Here is a 23,541-nt window from a genome sequence, read left to right on the forward strand (position 1 = left end):
TCCACCCCTTTAGCTCTGGTCTCAGAAGGTCCTTTCCAGTGCCAGCTTTTACCTAGGAATCCCCTTAGTAACAGCGTGCTATTCTTTCCATCCTTTTTGGTGTCACTGGGCTTCCTTAGTTATTTCCCAGGAAGCTAGGGACTGATTGACTGGCATGAAGAAACTGGTTTGAAGCAAGCTCACATTTCTCTTTTCTTTATTTGATGTCCTAGCTGCATGGAGTTGCAGCATCTTACTCCGAGACTAGATCTGTACTTCCATAGCTCAGTCTTTGTTAAACTGAAACTCTATTATTAAAATACACCCCCCCCACACACACACACACTCACTAATGGTTCCTTTGTGAGACTACTGTGTCAGAGATGTCCTTTCTAGCATTGGATTTTTGCCCCTTTAGACTTTCATATTTATTAGACTCAGTATGTTCAACGCTTCTGTATGCAGCTTCTTCATCAACCTGTTCCCTTTTGCAGTAAATGCAGCTATCTTTCCAAGTTGCCTAAGTGGAATCTTGAGAGTCATCCTTGGTTCCAGTTTCTCTCTTATAATCCATTCACTCTGGCTCTTGATACCTGAAATAAAAGTCACTAACTTCTGTCCTAATTACCACCATACTTCAAGCAGCTTTGGTCTACCCAGATTTCCAAGACGTAACTGCCCTTACAACTTCCAGTCTCTTGTTCTCTGGGCTAAAAGATGTCTTAGTAGTTTTCATTTTGCTCTCCTGCTTAAAATTCTTTAGCAAGTGGCTGGAGAGATGGCTCAGTGGTTAAGAGTGTGTACTGCTTCGCAGAAGGCCTGACTTCCAGTCCCAGTGCCCAGGGTGGTTGGTTAACAGTCACCTGTAAATTCAGCTCCAGGCCTTCTACTTTAGGGGGCATCTGCACTCACGGACACACACGGACTCACGGACACACAGGGACACACATGGACTCACGGACACACACACACACACACACACACACACACACACACACAATTAAAATTGTTTTTCAACAGTTGTGCTTTAGCTAAGGCCAAATTCTGAGACAAGGCTTTTAGAGGTATTCGCAGTCTGCCTCTCGTCTTTGTTACTTTTCTAGTTCATAATCTCTGCCTTAGCCACGCCACTCTCAATTCCTTGCGCTGTTGTTACCAAACTTTGGAGGTCACAGTCTGTATCCCAAGAAGCCAAGTTTGGCCACTGATCCTCTGGTTACACTACCATAGTCATCATCACTTCCATCACATCAAATTTATGTATTGCTTGCTCACATTTCTTGACATTGACTTTCGCATATCTGACCAAGTAACTCCTGTTCATTCTTTATAGTGTAGCATGAATATTATTTAGGGATTTTCCGCAGTACCTGAATTAACTTAGTTGTTATAAATTTCTGTAGTATCTTTTTTCATATGACAGTGTTTAACATGTTAAATTTCTAGATGCTAAGTCTGTGAGGTAAGAAATACTGCTCTCATGCTTGATGCAAACTAATCAGAGATGGCATAGGAACGTCTCTTTCCTGTCACCACCTTCAAATTTGGAATGCAAAGCCTATAACTTCCTTCCAGTCAGGAGAGTGTTTTTTCTGATTGTAAAGGCACAATTAGCTGCTTTAAAAGACTTTCTAACAAAATATAAGCAATATAACCAATTTCCTCCAAATTAAAATTCAATTAGACTTTGACTATCAAATATTCAGTGATTAATGGCATAAAGAAAACCCAAAAATTACTTCAAATTTAGAATATAATGATTAGAATTTTAAAAATTAATGTTTTGCGTTTCTTATAGGTGAAATGAATCAAAAATACAAGGAGCTTAAAAAAAGGGAGGAAAATATGGATGGTAAGTGATGATCTTATATAATTCAGATTACTATTTATTTGTACCAGACACTGAAGACATTTGCCACATTGACCCACTTAGAAAAAGTGATTTTTTTTAGAAAAAAAATTTGGTGTTAGAGAGATGGCTCAGAAGTTAAGAACACTGGATGTTCTTCCAGAGGTCCTGAGTTCAATTCCCAGCAACTACATGGTGGCTCACAACCATTTTAATGAGATCTGGTGCCCTCTTCTGGCATGCAGGCAGAAACGGTGTATGCATAATAAATAAATAAAAATCTTTGGATATGGCCTTGAGTGCAACCATGAGTTAAAAAAAAAAAAAGAAAGAAAGAAAGAAAATCTCTGGAAAAAAAAAAAAAAGGAAAGATTTATTTAAAAAAAAAAAAAAAAAGGTTGGTTCTGAGTGGATGAGTTCTATAACCTGGAATTTTTCTCTTTTTTTCTTCCATTTAAAACTTCATCAAATTATATACCAGAGTGTCATTTAACATGCAAATTGGATTGCTATACATAAAATACGGCTTTTAAAAAATTTTAAATATAAACTATAGCATTGAGCTCCCAAAACAAATAAGTAGAAAAATTATAATGGAAATGCATTAGAGAATGATGTTATTAGCTTACTAATAGTATTTTTTTTTTTTTTTTTTTTTGCTTTTTAAGGCAAGGTTTCTCTGTGTGTAGCTATGGCTGTCCTGGAACTCACTCTGTAGACCAGGCTGGCCTTGAACTCAGAGATCTGCCTGCCTTTACCACCCAAGTTCTGGGATTAAAGGCGTGCACCACCACCACCCAGCTCTAATAGTTAAAATTTTAACTACTTATTTTTAATTTTGGAAGTTCCATTGGAATAATTGAAGAAATGCAAATTAGAGCAAAGCAAAACTATGTATGAGTTCTAGATTTGACAAATGAATAATTTCTTCAAATTTTTATTAGTAATCTGAATAAATGATAGTATTTGTGATTAAACCAGCATTTGATTAATTTAATGAAAAGTTACTTTCAGATGAAATAGGTATTTAGTAATATTAATTTCAGAAATAAAGCCAGTAGCCAACAGTAAATGTTAATAATTATAGCTGTATGAAGGAAGTCATATATAAAAATAAAGTTTTTCTGATTTTTGAGGTATCAGCTATTTCTTTTGAGCCAGTATAACTTTCTAGTTTACTTATATCAAAGTCACAACAGTCTTTAAATATTTGAAAGTATGTAGTTAATAGTTTAAAATTTCTATTTACTTGGAATTTCTGGAAAATAGTCTGAAGTTCTAAAACTCTGAGTTTATTTAGTACTAAGTCTGTCAACAGTAGTCTGTATTACTATGTTTCCAATCTGCAGCTTTTATAGAGACTTTTGAGGAAACCAAGAATCAGGAACAGGAACGGAAGGCACAGATAGAAGCCAGCATTGTCGCACTTTTAGAGCATTGCAGTCGGGTAAGTGCTGGGTGCCTAGCTCAGGCTTCTAACTTTCTAAATAACAACACAGAACGTGGAAGATTCTCGATTACATTTGTCCTCTAAACCATTTCCTTTAAGTTCTCTTGTTTCTTCAGGCTACTAATGTTTATCTCTGTAGCAAAAATCTTAGCTAATTAGCGTAATGTGGGAAGTGATGACATTACATGATAGGTGTTAAGCAGTACATGAACTGTGATTAGAATAAATTTTAAAATTTCCTTCCATTGCTAATTTATCTGAATTTACTAAGAAAATTCCAAAACCTAGACATTATTTTAGAAAATGTTAATATGTTTTACACTGTAATTTGTATTGTAAGTATTTTCTTACAGACATACCCAATGAATACCAAAGTTCAGAAATTATTGAGGATTTATGTATCATGCTAAAGGAGGAAAATATATGACCCTTCTTTAATATTTTTAGTGTATCAAATCTGCATTTAGTTCTTCATACTGTAGCAAATTTTTTTGTTTTTAATAAAGCAAGTGAACTTATGTGAAAACATGACCGAATCCTACTGCAGTCTATAAAACATCAAAATTGAATATATATTTAAAAATAATATTCAAAGCATCTCCTCCCTGTGGTTTTGGTAGTTTTATAGGAAAGCTAAATCTTTTGTTTATTTCTCTGCACATACAGAACATAAATCGTATGAAACAAATATCCTCCATCACTAACCAAGAGCTCAAGATGATGCAGGATGACCTCAGCTTTAAATCAACCGAAATGCAGAAGTCACAGACAACAGCTAGGAATTTGACCTCAGGTAAGAATAGTAGCTAAGAGTCCATAGTCTCTGTTTTTTTCTGTAGCAAATTGGAACTTCAAAACTCATCTTCATTCTTTTTGAGTTCTTTTGGAAGTCCCATAAGGAAGGTCTACTTGCACTCTGAGAATTCTATGTGCTATTACTCAGGAACTTACTAGTAGGACATGGCATCATCTCGTTCATTTACGAGTATTTGCTGATTACACACTATTGCCAGCTTCCGAAGGCTTTGATGTACCATTTGTGTATGTATGTGTGTGTGGTGCTAGATATCTGCTCTCCTGCTGACCTACAATATTTGAATTTAGATTAAACCTATTTTAAGTGATCAAAAAACTTTATGTGTCAAGTGACATAGGTCGAGATCAGATACAGAGAATAAAGTTATTAAAAATTCATATGGAATCTTGAGTTTCTGTACTGGCAGGTTCTGAGTGTTTATTATGGTGTAGTGACTGAATTAGCTGTTTTTGTCTATTTGGATATATGCTGGCAGGTAATGAGTTTAGAGAAAATGAAGACTTAATGTTTGCTTATTTGTGTATTTTTTTATTTGTGTATTTAAGGGTCCAAGCTGGGGAGATGGGTAAGTCAGTAAAGTGCTTACAAGCAAGGGGAACCTGAGTTTGGATCCCTACTGTTCACTCTGAACCTGGGTATGGTAACATGTGTGTAATCTCAGTGCTGGGTGGTGGAGACAAGCAGTTCTCTGGAGTTATTGATAAGCCAGCTAGCCTTGCCAAATGTTGAGCTCCGGGTTCAGTTAGAAACCCTGTCTCAAAAATAAGGTGGAGAGTGACTGAGAAGGATAATCATGGTCAACATCTGGCCTCCACATGTATGTGCACACACATGTATACCCAGTGCGTATGCACATGTGCACACACAATGTTTAAGTATACTAGAAATGGAATGACTATACTTTATGGGGATTCCCAAATTCTAAAATGTTGTTGGCAATAAAACTTACTCTGACTTGAACTGACTATTCATGCTTTTTATTGTAGAAATATTCATTGTACTTGATAGCCCAGTACTATCTCAGATCTTGCTGTGGGAGTTACACAGTTAGTGTATGTATTATGTTAGCCTTCTGACATCCAGCTTGGTTGTCCAGGAGTTTGACAGGGAATTCTGGGCCTATATTGCATACTGACTCAGTTACCCTTTCCTACTTTTAAAATTATTAATGATGATAATAAGATGCTAGTTAATTAAGAGTTACACTAAAAATAGACAATTTCTGTTATTCTATGTTTAAAAAATATTTTGTGCCTAGATTTGTGTAGTTTGTTTGCCATAGGATTACTAGTTCTGGTGAATTACATGCCAAAGAACTAGAAGAGGTACATTCCAGTGTTGACTTACATCTGCAAATACGTTTTATTTTTTTGGCATGTTAGAAATACACCAAACTTAGTATCTCAGTTGCTGTTCACTTTATTTTTTAAGTTTGTATATAAAGTAAATGAGTGTCACAGTGGTGTGTTCATACATGTGTGCATGTTTGTCAATGTGCTTGGTTTTTACGAATCTCTCATGCCCTCTGTCCCACTTCGTTGGTTCCCTTCCTCCTTCCAACACCACTTCCATTTTCCCCTCTTCCCTCCCCATCCTCTCACCTCTTCCTCCCTTGCCATGGTTCTCTTTATACTAATAAGACATAGATACACACACACTAATTCAAGTTTAGCATTCATGAGAGCAAACATGGTATTTGGCTCTCTATGAATCTGGCTTATTGTATGCAACATAATTACTCTAGTAGCACCAATTTTCCTGCAGATGTATGATCTCATTCTTAATGGCTAATTACAATTCCATTGTGTATATGCACCACATTTTCCATATTTCTTCACTTGTTGATGGACACCAGGCTGGTTCTATTGCTTTGTTGTTAGAAATGGTACAGCAATAAACATGGATGTGCAAATACCTCTGTGATTGTTGACTCAGAGTCCTTTAGTATCATTTTAGTTTTTTGAGGAGCCTCCACACTGATTTCTGTCCTATCTTCAATGGTTTATATTCCCTCCAGCAATCCATCTGAACCAGTTTTACATGTGTATAGTCTTGTAGTGTTTACTATATGCACAAGATTATACAGCAGAGCTCCAGAACTTTTTCATCTTGTGAAACTGAAATTTTATCATTGAACAACCCCTGTTCCCTCTGTTCTAACTCATGGCAATCACAGTTCTACTTCTGTTTCTCTGAATTTGCCTCTTAAGAGTGCCTCATATGAGTACAGTCATATGTTGTGTTGTGACTGGCTTGTTTTGTTTAGCATAGTAGACTCAAGTGTCCTCCATGTTGTATCATAGGACAGAATTTCCTTTTTATATGGCTGCGGAGTAATATTTCATTGCACATATATATGCTTTATCCCCTCATCAATATTTAGATTGCTTCTCTCTTATTTTTAGGTTCTTGAGTATTTTAAAACCTGTATTCTTCTTTATAAACTAAGAAATTATATTAATTTGTCTGTATACTTACTTATCTAAGGTTGATATTAATTCAACAAGCTTTTTCCTCCTTTAAGTTATCTCAGTGCAACAGACAGTGAAAAACATTTCTTAAAGGCAAATATAAATACCAGGAAACAAAGTCAGTGATTAGGACTGTATTTTTTACAAACCTTTATGCTTTGTGTTTACATTTCCTTTGAAAAACTAGTCTCTGTGTTTTCTTCAGTTGTACAGTTGAAAAAGAATGAGAACTGACTTTAATAGAGATGAAAAATACAGTTTGTCACTATGGTAAAGTTTTCCTTTTTCTGAAAATTTTCTTTAGTAAGATTTGAATTTTGATGTTGTAATTTATTTCACCTACTATTTCTTTCTTTTCTTTATATCATTGCCCACACTTAAGAATTTTCTTTTATCTGAAAATCACCAGGTTTATGATAATCTTCTTAACTGTTTTGAGATAATGTATGTTAATAGTGCTCTTCTGTGAATTGCCTCCCTTTCTGTCCTTGAGATTATTACTGGAACCCATGTGCCCCCCCTCCCCCATGTCTCTTAATAGAGTACTCTTACTCTCAAGGGGCAACATCACTTCTTAGAGAAAGGGCGAAAGAAACCCTATCAGGCGAGTGAGATGATTGTGATTGAGTAAAAGGAAAAACAAGCCAACAAAAGGTTCTTATGGGGATTATTAATACAAACAACTTAAACAACTTGAGAAGCACTTACACTGCAGGGTAGAGGCAAGGAATCTTGCTAGCAGTAGTTTTTATTTATACTTTTAGAAAGGAAACTCTGGGGAGTAAACAGATGTGCTGATGGCAGAGTATTTCAGAAACATTTCCCCAGGTCAAAGTGGCTCCTCCTGAGATTTTGCTGCTCAGTACACACTGGTTGGTAAACTCTGCAACTTCATAGCATTATCAGAAGGAACTAGACTGCTTCCTCTTCCTGTCTCTTCCCTTGCAGAAGCTTTCAGCTTTTCATAGGGACCTGATGCAAAAAGGAGATAAACTTTACTCTATACCAACCAGACATTTGTTCCTTTTCTCAGTTTGTGTAGTTCCTAATGTATCTCCTGAGTATGTATTCAAACTGTACTTCAGTTCAGTTTGTGCACCCGCTTGCTTCAGTTAGCACATTTCTTCTCTATGTTACTAAAGTCCTGTAGTAGGCCTTGGTAACTTGTTCAGCACTTTATTCTTATTATAACTGTTTGTAACCTTAGCCAAGATGTGACTCGAAATTAAGACTTTTATGGTTTGGGATTTCTGAGATAATCTTATGTTGCCTAGGCTGGCCTTGAACTCAGAGTCCTCCTGCCTCAGTTTCCGAATGCCAGGATAACAAGTATGTGCCTAGCTTGAAATTGAAACTATAATAACATTTAAATCTTGTTGTACATATATGTATTTCAATATAGTTAAGTTTAAAACTCTGAAGGGGAGAAATGAAACATTCAAGGAATACTAGCTTAATTATACCAATTTCAAAATATTTGGTTGTGTAACAAACTTTTTAAAAATGACTGCTGTGTGTTTGTATGTGTGGGTGCATGTGTGTGCATAGAGAGGCCCAAAGCTGATGGTAGGGATCTCCCTCAATCACTTTCCACTTTATTGAGACAAAGTCTCTCAACAAACCCTGAACTTGCCAGTTGTGGTAGCCAATTTGTTTTGGGGTTCCCTGTCTCGCTGCCTCCTGAGTGCTGGGGTTAGAGGCAGCGGCCATTGCCTGCCCACCATTTTTGTGGGTCGGGGGATCCAGACTCTGGCCCCCATTCTTATGCTGTAAGCACTTTGCCCACTGAGCGTCTCCATAACCCACAACCCCCTTTTAAAATCAGTGACTTTTTAAAGCACTCTTTTTCTTACTCATAATCATTTTAAATGAATACCAAGTAAAATTTAATATCCATTATACTGAGTTTCTGTTCTTGTTCTGGGCTGCCATGGCTTCTTGTCTCTAAAGTTATACATTACTTCCTTTGGAGCACTGATCTTCTCAATTGTTCAGTTATATTGCAAAGATAAGTATTTTTCTAGGTATTTAGTACCATGCCCTCTCCCCATCCCTTCTGTTCCTTCCCTGTCCCCTCTCCCTAATCATGCTGCTTCAAATGTTCTGCGTTCAAAGTGCTAATGTGATGTCTAGTGTGTTCCTAAGGACAAGAAGTTTATTACATATCTTAAGAAGAAAATGTACATTAAATATGAACCATTCATAAATAAGGTGTAGTGCTGTTTGCTGTGGGTTAATTATTAACACTCATGAATATATATTAAATTAAATGTCCTTAAAAAGAAACCGATGCTGTAAAATTGTATTTTGGTCAGGTGACTGAAATGTGCGCAGAGGCTCTAGAATCCTAAGGGTAGTCATGTAAAAGGAGTAGATTTTAATTGTTACCTTAAATTCTTATGCTTTAGACAGTCAGCGCCTGCAGCTGGATCTACAGAAAATGGAACTTCTGGAAAGTAAGATGACAGAGGAGCAACAGTCTCTGAAAAGTAAAATTAAGCAAATGACTGCTGACCTGGAGACATACAGTGACCTGGCAGCGTTAAAATCGTCAGCCGAAGAAAAGAAGAAGGTAGCTGTGCCACAGAATCTTTGAAGATTATTATCCAATAATGTCTTTTCCTTCTTTTCTTTCTTTCTCCCCCTCCTCTCTTTCTTTCTTAAGACAGGCTCTCAAGTATCTCAGGTGGGCCTCAGACGTGCTCTGTAGTAATGTGGCCTTGAACTTTCTGATCTTTCTGCCTCCTCTAAATCCTAGGATTATAAGAGTGTGCTACTATGTGTAGATGTAACCGTCTTGTTAAAAAGGAAACACAGAGCCAGTTGCAGAGTTAAAAACCAGGAGGTCAGAGCAATAGCTGAGAGCCTTACCCTTCACTGCTTCTGCTGTCTTTCCTCTCCGCCAGAGAGCTACTTCTGTGTGTCCTGTCTTTTTTATAGACTTTCTGTTCTGCTTTCTCATTGTTTGTAAACCCAGCCACATGGCCTCCTCGTCACTGCCTGTCTGTACAGACCTCCAGGTCTTAAAGGCATGTGTCTGCCATGCTGGCTGTGTTCTTGAACACACAGAGATCTACCTAGCTCTGCCTCCCAAGTGCTGGGATTAAAGGCGTGCACCACCACCACCCAGCTTCTGCTCTGGCTTGCTCTGACCTCAAGGCAACTTTATTAACATACAAATAAAATCACATTTCAATACAAATAAATTATCACTGTAACTATGCATGGTTTATTTGGGACAAAAACCAGGGCTTCACATGCTAGGTAAGCCCTCTGCCAAGTGAGCTTCAGTCCCAGCCCCTAGCGGTTTTTCCTTGATTGACATTAATTCATATGTGCTTTATAGGATTTACTACTTTTAGTATATTATTTGACATAAAACTAAGAAGAAGTAATAAAATTTGCTATATAATCTAAAGATACCTAGAGATTTTAAAAGAAGGTAAAAATTAAAAAACAAAGTATAAGTTACTCCCTACTACAGAGCATTCCAACCTATGGCCTTTGCTGAGTGCAGATTTAGACTATATTTGGATTATAGGTCTCCACTTTAGACTCATCAGTGTCTCTTCATTGCCATTTGCCTTAATTTAAAGTAAATCTTTGGGGGTCAGGATATATATGAAAGCCTTTATTGAGTTACTAATGCAGTTACTATTCACATAGCTTATTATTCAAAAGGCATTTTTGTAAATAAGTCTTAAAGTAATTATAACTGGTGGAATTTTACAGAATAAACTATTGCATTTCTAAGCCAAATGTGATTTTTTTTTTTTTTTTTTTTTCAGCTGAGGATCGAGCCCAGGGCCTTGTGCTTGTTAGGCAAGCGCTCTACCACTAGGCTAAATCCCCAACCCCCAAATGTGATTTTTTGTTGTTGTTGTTGTATTTTTGTTTTGTTTTGTCTTTTTTTTTTTTTTTTTTTTTTTTTTTGAGACAAAGTTTCTCTCTGTAGCTTTGGAGCCTGTCCTGGAACTCACTTGGTAGCCCAGGCTGGCCTCAAACTCACAGAGATCCGCCTGCCTCTGCCTCCTGAGTGCTGGGATTAAAGGTGTGCACCATCGCAGCCAAGTTCCAAATGTGATTTCTATGTTGGCTTTCTAGACATTTGCTATAGCTTCTATGTGTTACTGTTTGGGTCTCTCTAGAAACTGCATCAAGAAAGAACAGTCTTATCAACCCACAGAAATGCCTTTAAGAAGACCATGGAGAAGCTGACAACAGATTATGAGACACTGAAAACACAGCTACAGGAAAATGAGACGCACGCTCAGGTGAGAACACTCCAAGCTGTTCTTTCTCGTTCTTAATCTGTGTTTTCATTCCAAACTGCTTTGCTCCTGTTCTTGTTTCATTTTGGGTTTAGACTTGCCTGATAAACCTTCCAGATTTTTTTACTTTGAAACAGTGAGATTCTGTAGTATTCTCTCTTTAGTATGAATTAATGTCTGCCTTATTCCTTCTGTAAGCCTACATGAAAGGCCAGTTTTACAACATGTGCTCTCCAGAACATGGCCATTTCATCACTCTGGGTGAGTGCTTTAAAATTTATCAAAAGAGCCAGGCGGTGGTGGCGCACACCTTTAATCCCAGCACTCGGGAGGCAGAGGCAGGCAGATCTCTGTGAGTTCGAGGCCAGCCTGGGCTACCAAGTGAGTTCCAGGAAAGGCACAAAGCTACACAAAGAAAACCCTGTCTCGAACCCCCCCCCCAAAAAAAAAATTATCAAAAGTAAACAGAAATTGCTATTGAAATGCCACAAAAACTACAAATAACAACATAAAGACCAATGGCAGATTTTTTTTTTTTTTTTTGGTCTCTTTTTTTTTTCCAAGATAGGGTTTCTCTAGCTATCCTGAATCTTGCTCTGTAGGCTAGGATGGCCTTGAACTCACAGAAATCCACCTGCCTCTGCCTCCCAAGTGCTGGGATTAAAGGCATGCACCACCACGTCCAACTTTCTTGTCATTTTGAAATGAGTAAAACACACATACAAGGCACCCCCATACACACTTTTATGTGTACACACATATATGTATATACACACATTGCCTGTGTTTAGCTGGGACTGTTTGTTGTTTCCATTTATTTTTGTTTTTTGATGCTTTCCTGCATGTCTGTCTGGAGCTTACACAGATCCACTCTTCCTCCTGCCCTGCTAAAACCCTTCTCCCTAACATAACAATCCCTGTCCTACTATGGTTCCTTTTTATACACACTGACCTTAAGATTGCTTGTGTCAGGGTGTTGTGGGTGTTATTTACTCAGCATGGGCAACTTATTTTTTTATTGAAGATAAATTGTTTTCAGACAGTAAATTCTGATTATGATTTCCCCTGTCATCTCCTCCCAGATCCCTGCTACATCCCCACTCACTTTCTGTTTAGAAAACAAGCAGGCAAGTCAAACAAACAAACAAACAAACCAGAGTTTTAAAAAACCAAACAACAAAGAAAAAGCATGGGAAACACATATTTGCCTGCACACCCATAAATCACAAAATTGGAAACTGTTACATATAAACAAAAGACCAGTAAGATAGAAAATATCCAAACAAAGCATTATGAGACAAAAACTCTCCAAAAATACTGAGTTTGTTTGGTTTGGGCCATCTACTTTGGACCTGCCATTAAGTGTGGTTTGTATACCCAGCAAGACTGTTTTGGAAAAAAAACTAATTTTTCTTGGCAAGCTGTTGACATTTGGAAATAGCTTCTGGGTCAGGAATGGGGGCTCAAGTCTACTTTCTCTCTCTGTGCTGAGACTTCTTCGTCTGTTTTGGACCTGTACATGCTGCCACAGTCTTTGTGAGTTCATATTAGCATCAGTCCTGTTATATCTGGAAGTACTGTTGCTTTGGTGTCTTTCATTTCCACTGGCTCTTACAATCTTTATGCTTCCTCTTGTAGCTCTCTGAGACTTGGGCATCTTATTAGTGGCTCCACCACTGAGGAAAATGACACTCCTTCCTGCAGTACCTACTAACTGTGCCTGTATTCCCTCAGCTGGGGTGGGGCCTGGTGACCCCATGTTGATGGGACCAGTTTTGTGCACACAGCTGTAGTGAGTCCATGAGTCAATTGCTGTGTCATTTCCAGAAAACATTGTTTTTCAGTACTTATCCACAGCCTCTACATTAACATTCTTTCCACTCTTTCCACAATATCCCCTGAGCCCTGAGGGGGATGGATTGAGGCTTGTGATTAGGTGTCCTCTTAGGGCTGAGCATGCTCCGGTCACTTATGCTCCTTACTTTGTCCGTTGGTAAGTCTTTCATTAACTGCAGCCCCAGTGCAAAAAGAAGCCTTTCTGATAAAAACTGAAAACAGCACTAAACTCAGAGTGCAACTGGCATCTGTTTGTCTATCTGTCTAGCTACTTTGTATGTGTATGTGTATATGCATGTCACTATGTGTGTTTGGAAATTGTATATAATATACTACTACATGATAAAGCATAGGTTACAGAACCAGTCTCTTATTGGACATTTAGGTAATTTCTAGTCTTAAACTGTTCTAATAATACAATTGTGGGAGGCCAGCTCCTACCTATTCAAGGGTTCCTAGAGGAGGAGAGAGGGATAAGAAAATATTAGATAGGAAGATAGTGAAGAGGAGAAAGACAGAAACACTGGATAGCTTTGTGAGGACCTGGGTCAATACTCAATGGCCTTTTCCGTGTATTCAAAAGGGCTTTTTATAAAAATGCCAAGGGGTGGGGCAAAAGACCTCCTCCTTGTTAGATCAAATCACACTGCACAGCCAAGTGTAGACCCTTCCAAACACCTGGTAACCTTGCCCATGGTCAAATCATTCCCTTATGCAGCCCTGCTGGATAAAGCAAGCTCAGATTCTCTGACCCTGAGTAATTTGGGCCTCCACAAATTCCCCCTTCTTAATATAAATCTCAACTGGGAGTACAGAACTTAATTCTATTCAGCTCTGAATCAGCTTTTCCACTAAGAGCTTGCAAATAGCTGGAATAATTATAGCAATACTCCTGCTTCTTATAGCTGCTATGCCTCCTACTAAAGGAGTAGAGGATGATAAAGATGGAATGGCTTTTTTGAATGGGACTAAGATGTCTATAGCAGTCTTAGCTGTTCAAGCCCCCTTTTTAAAGCAACCGCATCAGATAAATCAGTAATTCCTGATGCAACTGCATCCAACCTAAAGACTCCTTAGCTTCACCAAACCACAATTCATTAATATCAACAGGGTAACATCATTCTAGCATGAATATTACCATACACATTTACAATTCTTACAAACTTACATCCAAAAGCCAACTCTCAATAAGACTATTTACACTTTACAAGCTTTAGCAAACATCTAAAAGCAATCTCTGAATAGAACTATTTATACTTTTTGCTAATAAAACATAGGGTATATTAACACAAATTAACATCAGTCCACTCAAAGGACAAGAAAATATTTTTTGTTTTAAATTAAAGAGACTGAGGACTCCCCCTTTTCTTTATAATTTTTTTTTTCCTTTCGAGACAGGGTTTCTCTGTGTAGCTTTGTGCCTTTTTCCTGGAACTCACTTGGTAGCCCAGGCTGGCCTTGAACTCACAGAGATCCACCTGGCTCTGCCTCCCAAGTGCTGGGATTAAAGGTGTGTGCCACCACTGCCCAGTTTCTTTATAATTTTTTAGGCTGCGAGCCTGGTTAGAAAAAAACCCAAACTTCTTTATTTAAATAGTTCCATTTTTAACACAAAACAGTTCATGAGTCATCATAGTTAATAAAGCATATATGCATACACAAAACAATCCATAAGTCATTATAATTGATAGAGTATATAGGTGAAATCAAAATTGTCCCATTTCTGAGGTTTGCAAAAGTCCAAAAAGTCAGTTCTAATAACAGTCTTAAAGTTCAGCTCACAGCCCAAGATCAAGGCCTGGCTTGTCAGCTGCCCTGAAGTCTTTGTATAATAGTCCAAGTCATAATAACTCTTAGGCAAACAGTTCCATATATGGGGAGTCCCATTACCCAGATTTATTGCAGCTCCCCTGAATGCAACAACTCAACTCAGTTCAAACAAGCGTCTCTGAAACTCGTTCTCAGTTACAGCAGCATTTTATGATAGTCTTCCCCTAGGAACCCTGCCCTAGGGAAAAGCTGTTAGCTCTATAAAAGCTGGGTGGTATAGAGTCCTTTCAAAAGAGACTTACAGCCAGCAAACAGAAACTGTACCTTTGGCTGCTGGCTTTCACAGCTTTCACAGTCCTGGTCTGTCTGTGCCTCTTGCAACCGGCCCACCTTGCCCTAGGACTCTCAATTGCTTCATACTCCCCCGGGCTCAAGGGGCCACCCCTGCTGCTACTAGCTGTGGCTCTCAAGCATCCCTTCCCAGTCCAAGAGGAAACCCAGCTGCAACCAGTTATGGCCACTGCACCTCCAGCTCCATTACCTGCTCCTGCTTGCATGGCTAAACACTGCCTCAGGCTCCCTGGTGTCCCAGAATGCACTCAGACTCAGAGTGCCTATTTTCTGGTCTGCCACAGGCCTGCCACTGGGCCTTGGGCTGGCCTAGGTTCCAGCATGTCTCCACCATTCAACCTGGAACATAGCTCTGCCTTACCTCCACAGCTCCTTGGGCTCCAGTGCATCTCAGCTATGCATCTGGCTGCTTCTTCCATGGTGTCTCTGCTGGGCACTGGCCTCCAGGGTCTGCTCTTTATGTTGCATTCCAAGCCTCTGCCTCTGCCTGCTGGTTGCCTCTCTTGTGGCACAGCGTTTCTGCTGCTCAGCTTGTCAAAGCTGAGCATAGCCTCAAGTTATGTCAGTCCGGCTCTTACAAGCACTCTGGCTGACTGCTGCCTGCACTGTGGTGATGCCCCTCAGATCTCAGCTGCTGGTGCCTGGCTGGGCAGTTGCTCACATTCTGCTGCTTCTGCTTTTTGAAGCTGACAGTCTCTGAAGTGGCTTTTCAATCTCAGAGCCTCTGAAGCAACTCAGACTGCTAAGTTTGCAGTGGCTGCTAGATCCTGGAGGCTGCCCTGTGTGCCCGAAGTCCTGCTGTGCTGGGGGTGGGGAGAAGGGACTACTCTTACCCTAAGTGGCTTTCTTATTAAACCTTCACCATATCCCTAGATCTAAAGCTTATTCTACCCTAATATACCTAAGCCTACACTTCTCAAACTAAACTTCACCAAATGTTTATACAACTTAGAGATAGAGAAACAGAGAAACATAGACAGATACAGATCGAGATACTTGCTTCAGCCTTTTACTACTTGCATTATATTTACAGTTTTACTCCTGAAGAATAGAACACCATCGCCTTAACCTTGATTAATAACCGGACATATCCAACTGCTTCCATGGTGCCCCCTACTCTCTCTTATTTCCTCTGTACCCAAGTCCCAAGTTCTGGCACCATCTGTGGGACCTTCAGAAGGACCTGGGTCAATACCCAATGACCTTTTCCATTTATTCAAAAGGGCTTTTGTTGTTGTTGTTAAAGATAAACTCGAGGTTTTGTTTTTGGTTTTTTGGTTTTTTTTTGGTTTGTTTGTTTTAAGATTTATTTATTTATTATGTATACAGCATGTATGACCAGAAGAGGGCACCAGACCTTATTATAGATGGTTGTAAGCCACCATGTGGTTGCTGGGAATTAAACTCAGGACCTCTGGAAGAACAGTCAGTGCCCTTAACCTCTGAGCCATCTCTCCAGCCCCAAAAGGGCTTTTTATAACAGTGCCAAGGGGCAGGGCAAAAGACCTCCCCCTTACTAGATCAAAGCACACTGTACAGCCAAGTGTAGACCATTTCAAACACCTGGTAACCATGCGTGTGGTCAAGTCATCCCCTTATGCATCCCCTTATGGATAAAGCAAGCTCAGATTCTCTGACCCTGAGTAATCTGGGTCTCCACATACTATGAAGAGCAGTCCTATTCTTGAAGCTCTTGATTCATATCCCTATAGCCATATAACTACACTTTTAATATCACTCATCCTCATGGTCCATATCTGAACACTTTTTAAACTCTTATAAGATTATGGATTCCCAGAGGGTACACTATCCATCTAGTTTACTTTGTCTCTGGCACCATGTTACTAGTTTGAATGTGGTAGGCATATAGTAAGTATTTTCTGATTACCAAATGAAACATTATGTGATGTATTCAAATTGAGTAGTTACAGTCAGGAAAGGATTGGTTATGGTCATGCATTGTGGAATATATATTTCACTATGTAAACATGTGTTGCTTCTTTTTTTTTTTTTTTTTTTTTTTTTTTTTTTTTTTTTTCCGAGTCAGGGTTTCTCTGTAGCTTTGGAGGCTGTCCTGGAACTCATTTTGTAGACCAGGCTGGCCTCGAACTCACAGAGATCCGCCTGCCTCTGCCTCCCGAGTGCTGGGATTACAGGCGTGCACCACCACCGCCCAGCCGCATTTTTTAATTATGTAAAGATGTGTTGCTGTTTTACCTTGCCTGCCTAAGGTACCTGATTGGTCTAATAAAAAGCTGAATGGCCATATAGGTGGGACTTCAGGGCAGGGAGAGTAAGGAGGAGGGATTTAGGCTGGGGCGGGGAGAAAGAAAAGAGATGCCTGGGAGATGCCAGGGGCCAGCCAGCCAGACAAGGAGGAATCAGGAAAGTAGGATACACAGAATGAGAAAAAACATAAAAATTCCTGAGGCAAAACATAGATGAATAGAAACAGATTAAATTAAGTTAAAAGAGCTAGTGGGAGAAGCCTAAGTTAAGGCTCAGCATTCATAATTAATAATAAGTCTCTGTGGGTTTATTTGGAAGCTGGTTGTCAGCCTAAAGAAAATTAGAACAACAGTTCTGTCTAATCAGGCTGTGAGTTACAATTCTAAATTCTTGAAATTTCCTGATTTATGTAGTAGTATGATCAAGATACAAAAGACAAAATTAGGTCATGTTATTCCCTTTAACCCAGAAATGACCATTTCTGACACATTGGTATATGTAGGCTTGGAGACATATTCCTTTTTGCATCAATTCATCACCACATCATAATTTTTTTTTTTTGGTTTTTCAAGATAGGGTTTCCCTGTGTAGCTTTGCGCCTTTCCTGGGACTCACTGGGTAGCCCAGGCTGGCCTCAAACTCACAGAGATCCACCTGCCTCTGCCTCCCGAGTTCTGGGATTAAAGGCGTGTGCCACCACCGCCAGGCAAATCATCACATCATATTCTTATAAAAATGAAATAATTAAAAACAGTATTTAAACATTTTCTTTAAAAATTTAACCTCTTTTAAAATGTTTCTCTTAGCTATCACAGTATGTGGATGTACTATTTAAATAGATACTTTACATTTCTACTGAAAGAAATAAAATCTTATAAGAGTTTGCAGTAACTATTAAAGTTTAGAAATCACTAATTTATGTATCTGGTTTCCCTGTCAGTCTGTTTCTACTTCATAATAAAAAAGCCTAAAGATGGATTTGTAATTGACTATATAAAAATTTGCTGAGTGGGGATGAGTGCTAGAGAAAAAGTTTTGTAAGTACATTATGTTGTCTGAAATGGTTCATTGAGAAAAAGACTGCCCTCTTTTTTTTTGTTTTTTTTTAAACTGTTGGTGTTCCTCTTCCATTACATAGATGATATAAGGCACTGGGCAGACACAGTTAGTTAGTTGCTTTTTTCCCAAATCATGACATGAGCCACAATTCTAAATATATCTCTATAGTTTTGTATTTTGGCAATCTTGACTAATTAAATACAATCCTTGTCTCTAAATCTTTTATAACTTTTTTAAAAGTGTTTTAAGATTTATAAGTAATTTCTTATTATATATTATTTGAATAAGTTATAGAGAGAAAACAAGATTGGCATTTACTTTAATGGTAAGTGTCAAGGCAAGTCAGTAATGTGGAGGTAAAAGGAATTTGATATGGTGTGGTCTTTTATATCACTTGTATAGCACTTAGAAGGTCTTTTGCCATGTAAGAACAAAAAGGAACATGTCTGGTACTTGACTTTTTAAAAGGTTATTAAAGATTTATTGCCAGAATGTGCTGACTGCTTCCTTAAGGGCCATCCTAATTTTCAGGTCTTATTTATGACAGCTAGACCTGATTTAATAAGTCCTAGCTCAAGGACCACATATTTTACACAGTTAACCATGATTTTGTCCTGATATCTAAATTTATCTCTCTGGAGGAAATAATAGGATAGATATGTGTGTCCTGAAAATAATTTTTACACGAGAATTAGAAGAAACTTTTTTTTGTTTGTTTCTTCAAATACCATATTCTTTGAAATGTCCATTACTTCTTTGAAATGTCCAGGGAGAATATTATTTTAGTGTTTCAGTTTTCAGGCAGTCCTTTGCTTAGGGAAAACGATGTGTATCCTAAAAAAGAAAAACTATAACCTAGAAGTTACAAGGTTAATTAAATCAGAAAAACAATTTATTCTATAACAGTGAAATTGTCTTCTGAGGAAGCAACCATCAATATAATATCCACATTCGTTTCCTGTTGATGCAGAAATTACTGTAGCAGTGCCAGCTTTTCACAGACTTACTTACAATCTTCTCACTGCAGCTCTGCTCTTATCGGAGCCTGTGAAACGAGACAGGAAACTTAGTTCTGGAAATAAGGAAGTTTTTCCTATATGGCTAAACCTTTGACAATATTAGAATATATATTACCTTCATAGCAATAGACTTCCAGAATTTAAGGAGATTACCATCATGTCACATTTTTCTAAGTTATTTTACAAAAAATCATAAACTAACTTTCAGTGTTTATTGGCATAATAAACATTTTACTGTTTTTAATTGAAATAAATGTAGCAAAACCTTTTGTAGGATTTAGCATTGTCCTAAATATAGCTATTGTATGATCTAATCTAAGTTTCTTCTCTGGCAACTCTCACTTTATTTAATAGAATGGAAGGAATTGGTATGATTTAAAATCAAGTATTATTTTTCATACCCTCTCAAAAGGATGTGTAATGATTTTGAATATGAGAATCAGTTAACATTCACCTTTTGTATTTCCAGCTTACAAATTTGGAGAGGAAGTGGCAGCATCTTGAGCAAAATAATTTCGTGATGAAAGAGTGTATCCTTTAAACTGGTTTAATATCTCCTTACAAATACTTGATATGTACAAAACTCTGAACTAATTATTTGGGGGGTGGTCATAAAGACTAGCATCACTTTCTGCTCTACAGTAGTTAGAAGGTGTTTACTCAGAGTATTTATGAGAAAACTTATTTTGGTGATTACCCAAAGAGAAGTATGAAGTCATCATATAGGATAGTGGTTAAGGACATACATTATAGAGTCAATTGATCAAATTTTGAATGTTGATTCTGTCATTAGTAAGCTTCAGTCTTTAGACAGATTTCTTGATCTGTTTTAAGCCTTAAATTTATCATCTTTAAAACGTTTGGACTCATAGAATTTAGGTACAGTTATAGGTGTTAGTTGTTTATAATGCTTAAAACTTGGCTGTATGAACAGCAGAGGGTAACCAGTCAGGATAAGAAATTTGATGTCTGAGTATATTCGTGTTATATTTGATTCAACTGCGTCTTATTTCTGCCAAGATGATACTTATATTTTCCTATCTTTCATGTCATTCTAAGAGGCAGCAATTGCTGAGGGCATGCATTGTGAAATCACAACAAACATCTCTCCAGAATGTATTTCCTGTTACCTTTGACTTATTCAAGAGCATCTGCCTTCAAAACAAAATCCTGACTCAGTGGTACCATAGGCATTCTTTTAGGGTAATTACTGCACTTTACCTCAGGGACAGCAAGCACCTCAGCTTACTTCCAGTTAGGATGCCATAGAAACTATTCATACTATTTCAAACAACTCAGCTTAAAAGGCAGACTTTGGTATTTCTGGGATATTTAAAAGCCTAGCATTCCAGTTTTATGCAACATAAATCCATATGACTAAAACAGTGAAGTCTAAGAGACTTGTCTGAAATTCTGTGTAATATTACAGAGAATAGTTTTTCCAAATGCTTCATTATTCTAAGAGTAGAATTAGATTGAGCAACCTGACATTAAAAAATCAGAAGTTTTTATACCGCAAGTGAATTTTTTTGAAACAAGTTTTATTTGGCCTTTTTGTTTCAATTTATGCTTTGTTAAAATAAGATTATATCTTAAAATTATTCTAGTTTTACTTTTTCTGTACTGTCTACATTCACTGTGACAAATACCCAGTCTGCTTCAGTTCCTTTCTGAGTCACAGACTACTGTTTTCACTGACATTGTTCCTCCTTAACTATGTAATTAGTCATAGCAACCAAGAGTCAAGAGAGTGATTACCAGCCAGTTATTAAAAATGTGATGAAGCAGATTGCAGAGTACAATAAAACCATCATGGATGCTCTACACAATGCCAGCAGAAGCTGAGACTGATTGCATCTAGAAGCGTCCTCAAGCATGCTAAAAGTAAACTAGCTTCTCCTTGAAGAGTTAGACCCAGATTTGTGAATGCCATGGTTTTGTAATCTCCTTGAAGGAGAGACACCTTGCATAGTAAATAGTTCAATAAAAGGTTTGCTGTTTTGAGTGTTTTTCTGTCCTCCCAGCCAGCTCCCAAATCATGACACAGAGACTTATTATGAAAGCTTGACCAATAGCTTAGGCTTGTTTCTAACTAGCTCTTATAACTTAAATTAACCCATTTCTTCCAATCTACATTCTTTTATGTGGCTCAGTTACCTTTACTTGTAATGCCCTTGCTGCTTTCTCTGTGTCCTGATGTCTCTGCCCTTCTTCCCAGTGTCTTCTATGCCTGGAAATCCTGCCTGGCTATTGGCTAGTCAGCTTTTTATTAAACCAATCAGGGTGACACATCTTCACAGTGTACAAAAAGATTATTTCACAACATTCCCTCCTCTTTGTCTAAATAAAAAGGAATGGTTTTAATTCTAACACAGTAGAATCCATTTGGAACAATAGTAGATGATATTGTTTGGGATTAGGGAAGGCATGTCCCGAAAATGGATCCTGGAGATAGCATTAGGTGGAATTTAATTCACACTATACAAGGTGGGCTATATCTAGAATTTGTAGAAATAGCTTTGGTGGGGAGTGCAGGAGAGGAGACATTCTAAAGAGATGCCTCCCTTTGATAAACTATTGAAACAAAGGACTCCAATGGATTAAAAATTTCCCAGAAATCGCATGCTGGTGGAGGAGAAAGACTGAAACCTGGTACTTGCCAGAGAAGAAATTTGTCTCCCAGGGAAAGATTTTAAAGTGTTTAACAAACTGTTTAACAGACCACCTGGGAGAACAAACCAGAACCCAGCTCAGTGATGGGTCAATGGTGGGTTAGACCACTTCTTGACCAGAACCAATTAATTATACACACCTCATGCCCTCTATTTAAAACTAAACATCATATCAGTATCCCAGAATGGCTTTGGGAGTTTCTGGGTCTCATTTTCTTGTTCCTCTTCTCAATGTAGCCACATCAAATAGACCTCCTTTTTCTACTTCTCACGGTTAGTTATGTTTTTATTAGCATATATTAATTATACATAATAGGTTTCATTATGGCATTTTTGTACTTGTACATAAAATTTGAATCATACTCACCTCATCCCAGTTACCTTCTCTTATCCTACTCAACTGCTAAATCCCCTTTTCTTCCCAACTACTCCCTCTTATTTTTTTTATTCTGACAGTGTCTTGCCCATGACTTTATGATTCTCCCACTACAGCCTCCCAAGTAGCTGAAATTACATGAGTGCCACCACACCAGGCACTATAAATGGCATTCCTTTAGTTTGTGTAAGTATAGGTAGAAGGATGACCCTGATTGAGCTTGGTTTACTATAAGTCAGTGGTTTTCAACATTCCTAAAGTTGTGATGTTTTTATATAGTTCTTCATGTTGTGGTGACCTCAACCATAAAACTATTTTCATTGATACTTCATAACTAATTTTGCTAAGTAAATATCTGATATGCAGGATATCTGATACATGACCCATGTGAAAGAGGTCACAACTCACAGGCTGAGAACCACTGCTCTAGATTACTAATAATTTAGCTGAAGATCCTGGACAGCTATACTAAGGTGATAGTCATAAAATACGTTCTTCAGAGACTGAGTTTCTTGGGTTATCAGTAGACATTCTACCACTGAAGGATTTGTGGTCAGAGTTTGGGAACACTGAGTCAAAGATGAATTGTTTTCTTCTTGACTACTAAGAGCTATACATCTGATATAATAAATATGTATTTCTCAAAGGTGTTTGTCTCTAGAATTCTTGCTTTCACAGAGCCTCAGTCACATGAGATTTGTTATCCAAGAAATATACATCAGATTTTGTATACCAGTTTCTCCTCAAGTCTTTTGGGATGTTCTTTTTTGCTCTCTATGGCTGGCTTCCTAAGTGTCTGTTCATTGTCAATACAGTGTAGTGACTACACATTTCTTTCACCATGGTAGTGTAGAGTTTTCCACTGGAAATTGGTAGCAGATTTAATTCCACAAGAAAACACTCACTGGAGAGTTAAAGAAATGAACTCTGAGAAGAACCAAGTAGTGTGTTTTGATGGCATTTTGTCAAACCTCCTGCTCATTGGTAAAATGTTGGTTTAGTTTGGTAATCGGAAGCTTTTCTGTGCATGCTGAATGCTAAGCAATGTCCTTTTCTACATAATAACAGTCACTGGGCTGCCACCTAAGGATATGTTGACCTTTTTCATTGGGACTGTCAGCTCCCCATTATGACATGGGGACTTATTGTTAATTATGAAAGCTCAGCCAATAGCTTAGGCTTGTCACACTAGCTCTTATAACTTATATTAGCCCATATTTTTAAATCTATGTTCTTTTAATTGGCTCGGTTACCATGACTCTGCACTGCCCATACTGCTTCCTCAGTGTCTCCAGCCTGGTGAACCCCCTTTCTTCCTAGAGCTCTCTTGTGCCGAAGTCCCCGGTAAACCCCCTGCCTAGCTATTGGCCATTGAACTAATCACAGTGACAA

The 23,541-nt window shown here is 38.0% G+C and overlaps 1 protein-coding gene across 2 annotated transcripts in view; it reads left to right on the forward strand.

Moving 5' to 3' along the window:
* Positions 1-21,097, forward strand: part of Ift74 (intraflagellar transport 74) — an 85,602-nt gene extending 64,505 nt beyond the window's left edge. For both annotated transcript variants that reach the window (XM_036177666.1, XM_036177665.1), the window contains exons 14-20: positions 1,778-1,831; positions 3,178-3,275; positions 3,945-4,071; positions 8,975-9,138; positions 10,715-10,840; positions 19,571-19,631; positions 20,828-21,097. In XM_036177666.1, coding sequence (XP_036033559.1) covers positions 1,778-1,831; positions 3,178-3,275; positions 3,945-4,071; positions 8,975-9,138; positions 10,715-10,840; positions 19,571-19,631; positions 20,828-20,946 — 749 coding nt within the window. In that variant the 3' untranslated portion in view covers positions 20,947-21,097. The remainder of the gene's footprint in view (positions 1-1,777; positions 1,832-3,177; positions 3,276-3,944; positions 4,072-8,974; positions 9,139-10,714; positions 10,841-19,570; positions 19,632-20,827) is intronic.
* Positions 21,098-23,541: the final 2,444 nt, after the last annotated feature.

Source organism: Onychomys torridus, chromosome 2 (genome assembly GCF_903995425.1).
Source record: "Onychomys torridus chromosome 2, mOncTor1.1, whole genome shotgun sequence".
Lineage (NCBI taxonomy): Eukaryota > Metazoa > Chordata > Mammalia > Rodentia > Cricetidae > Onychomys > Onychomys torridus.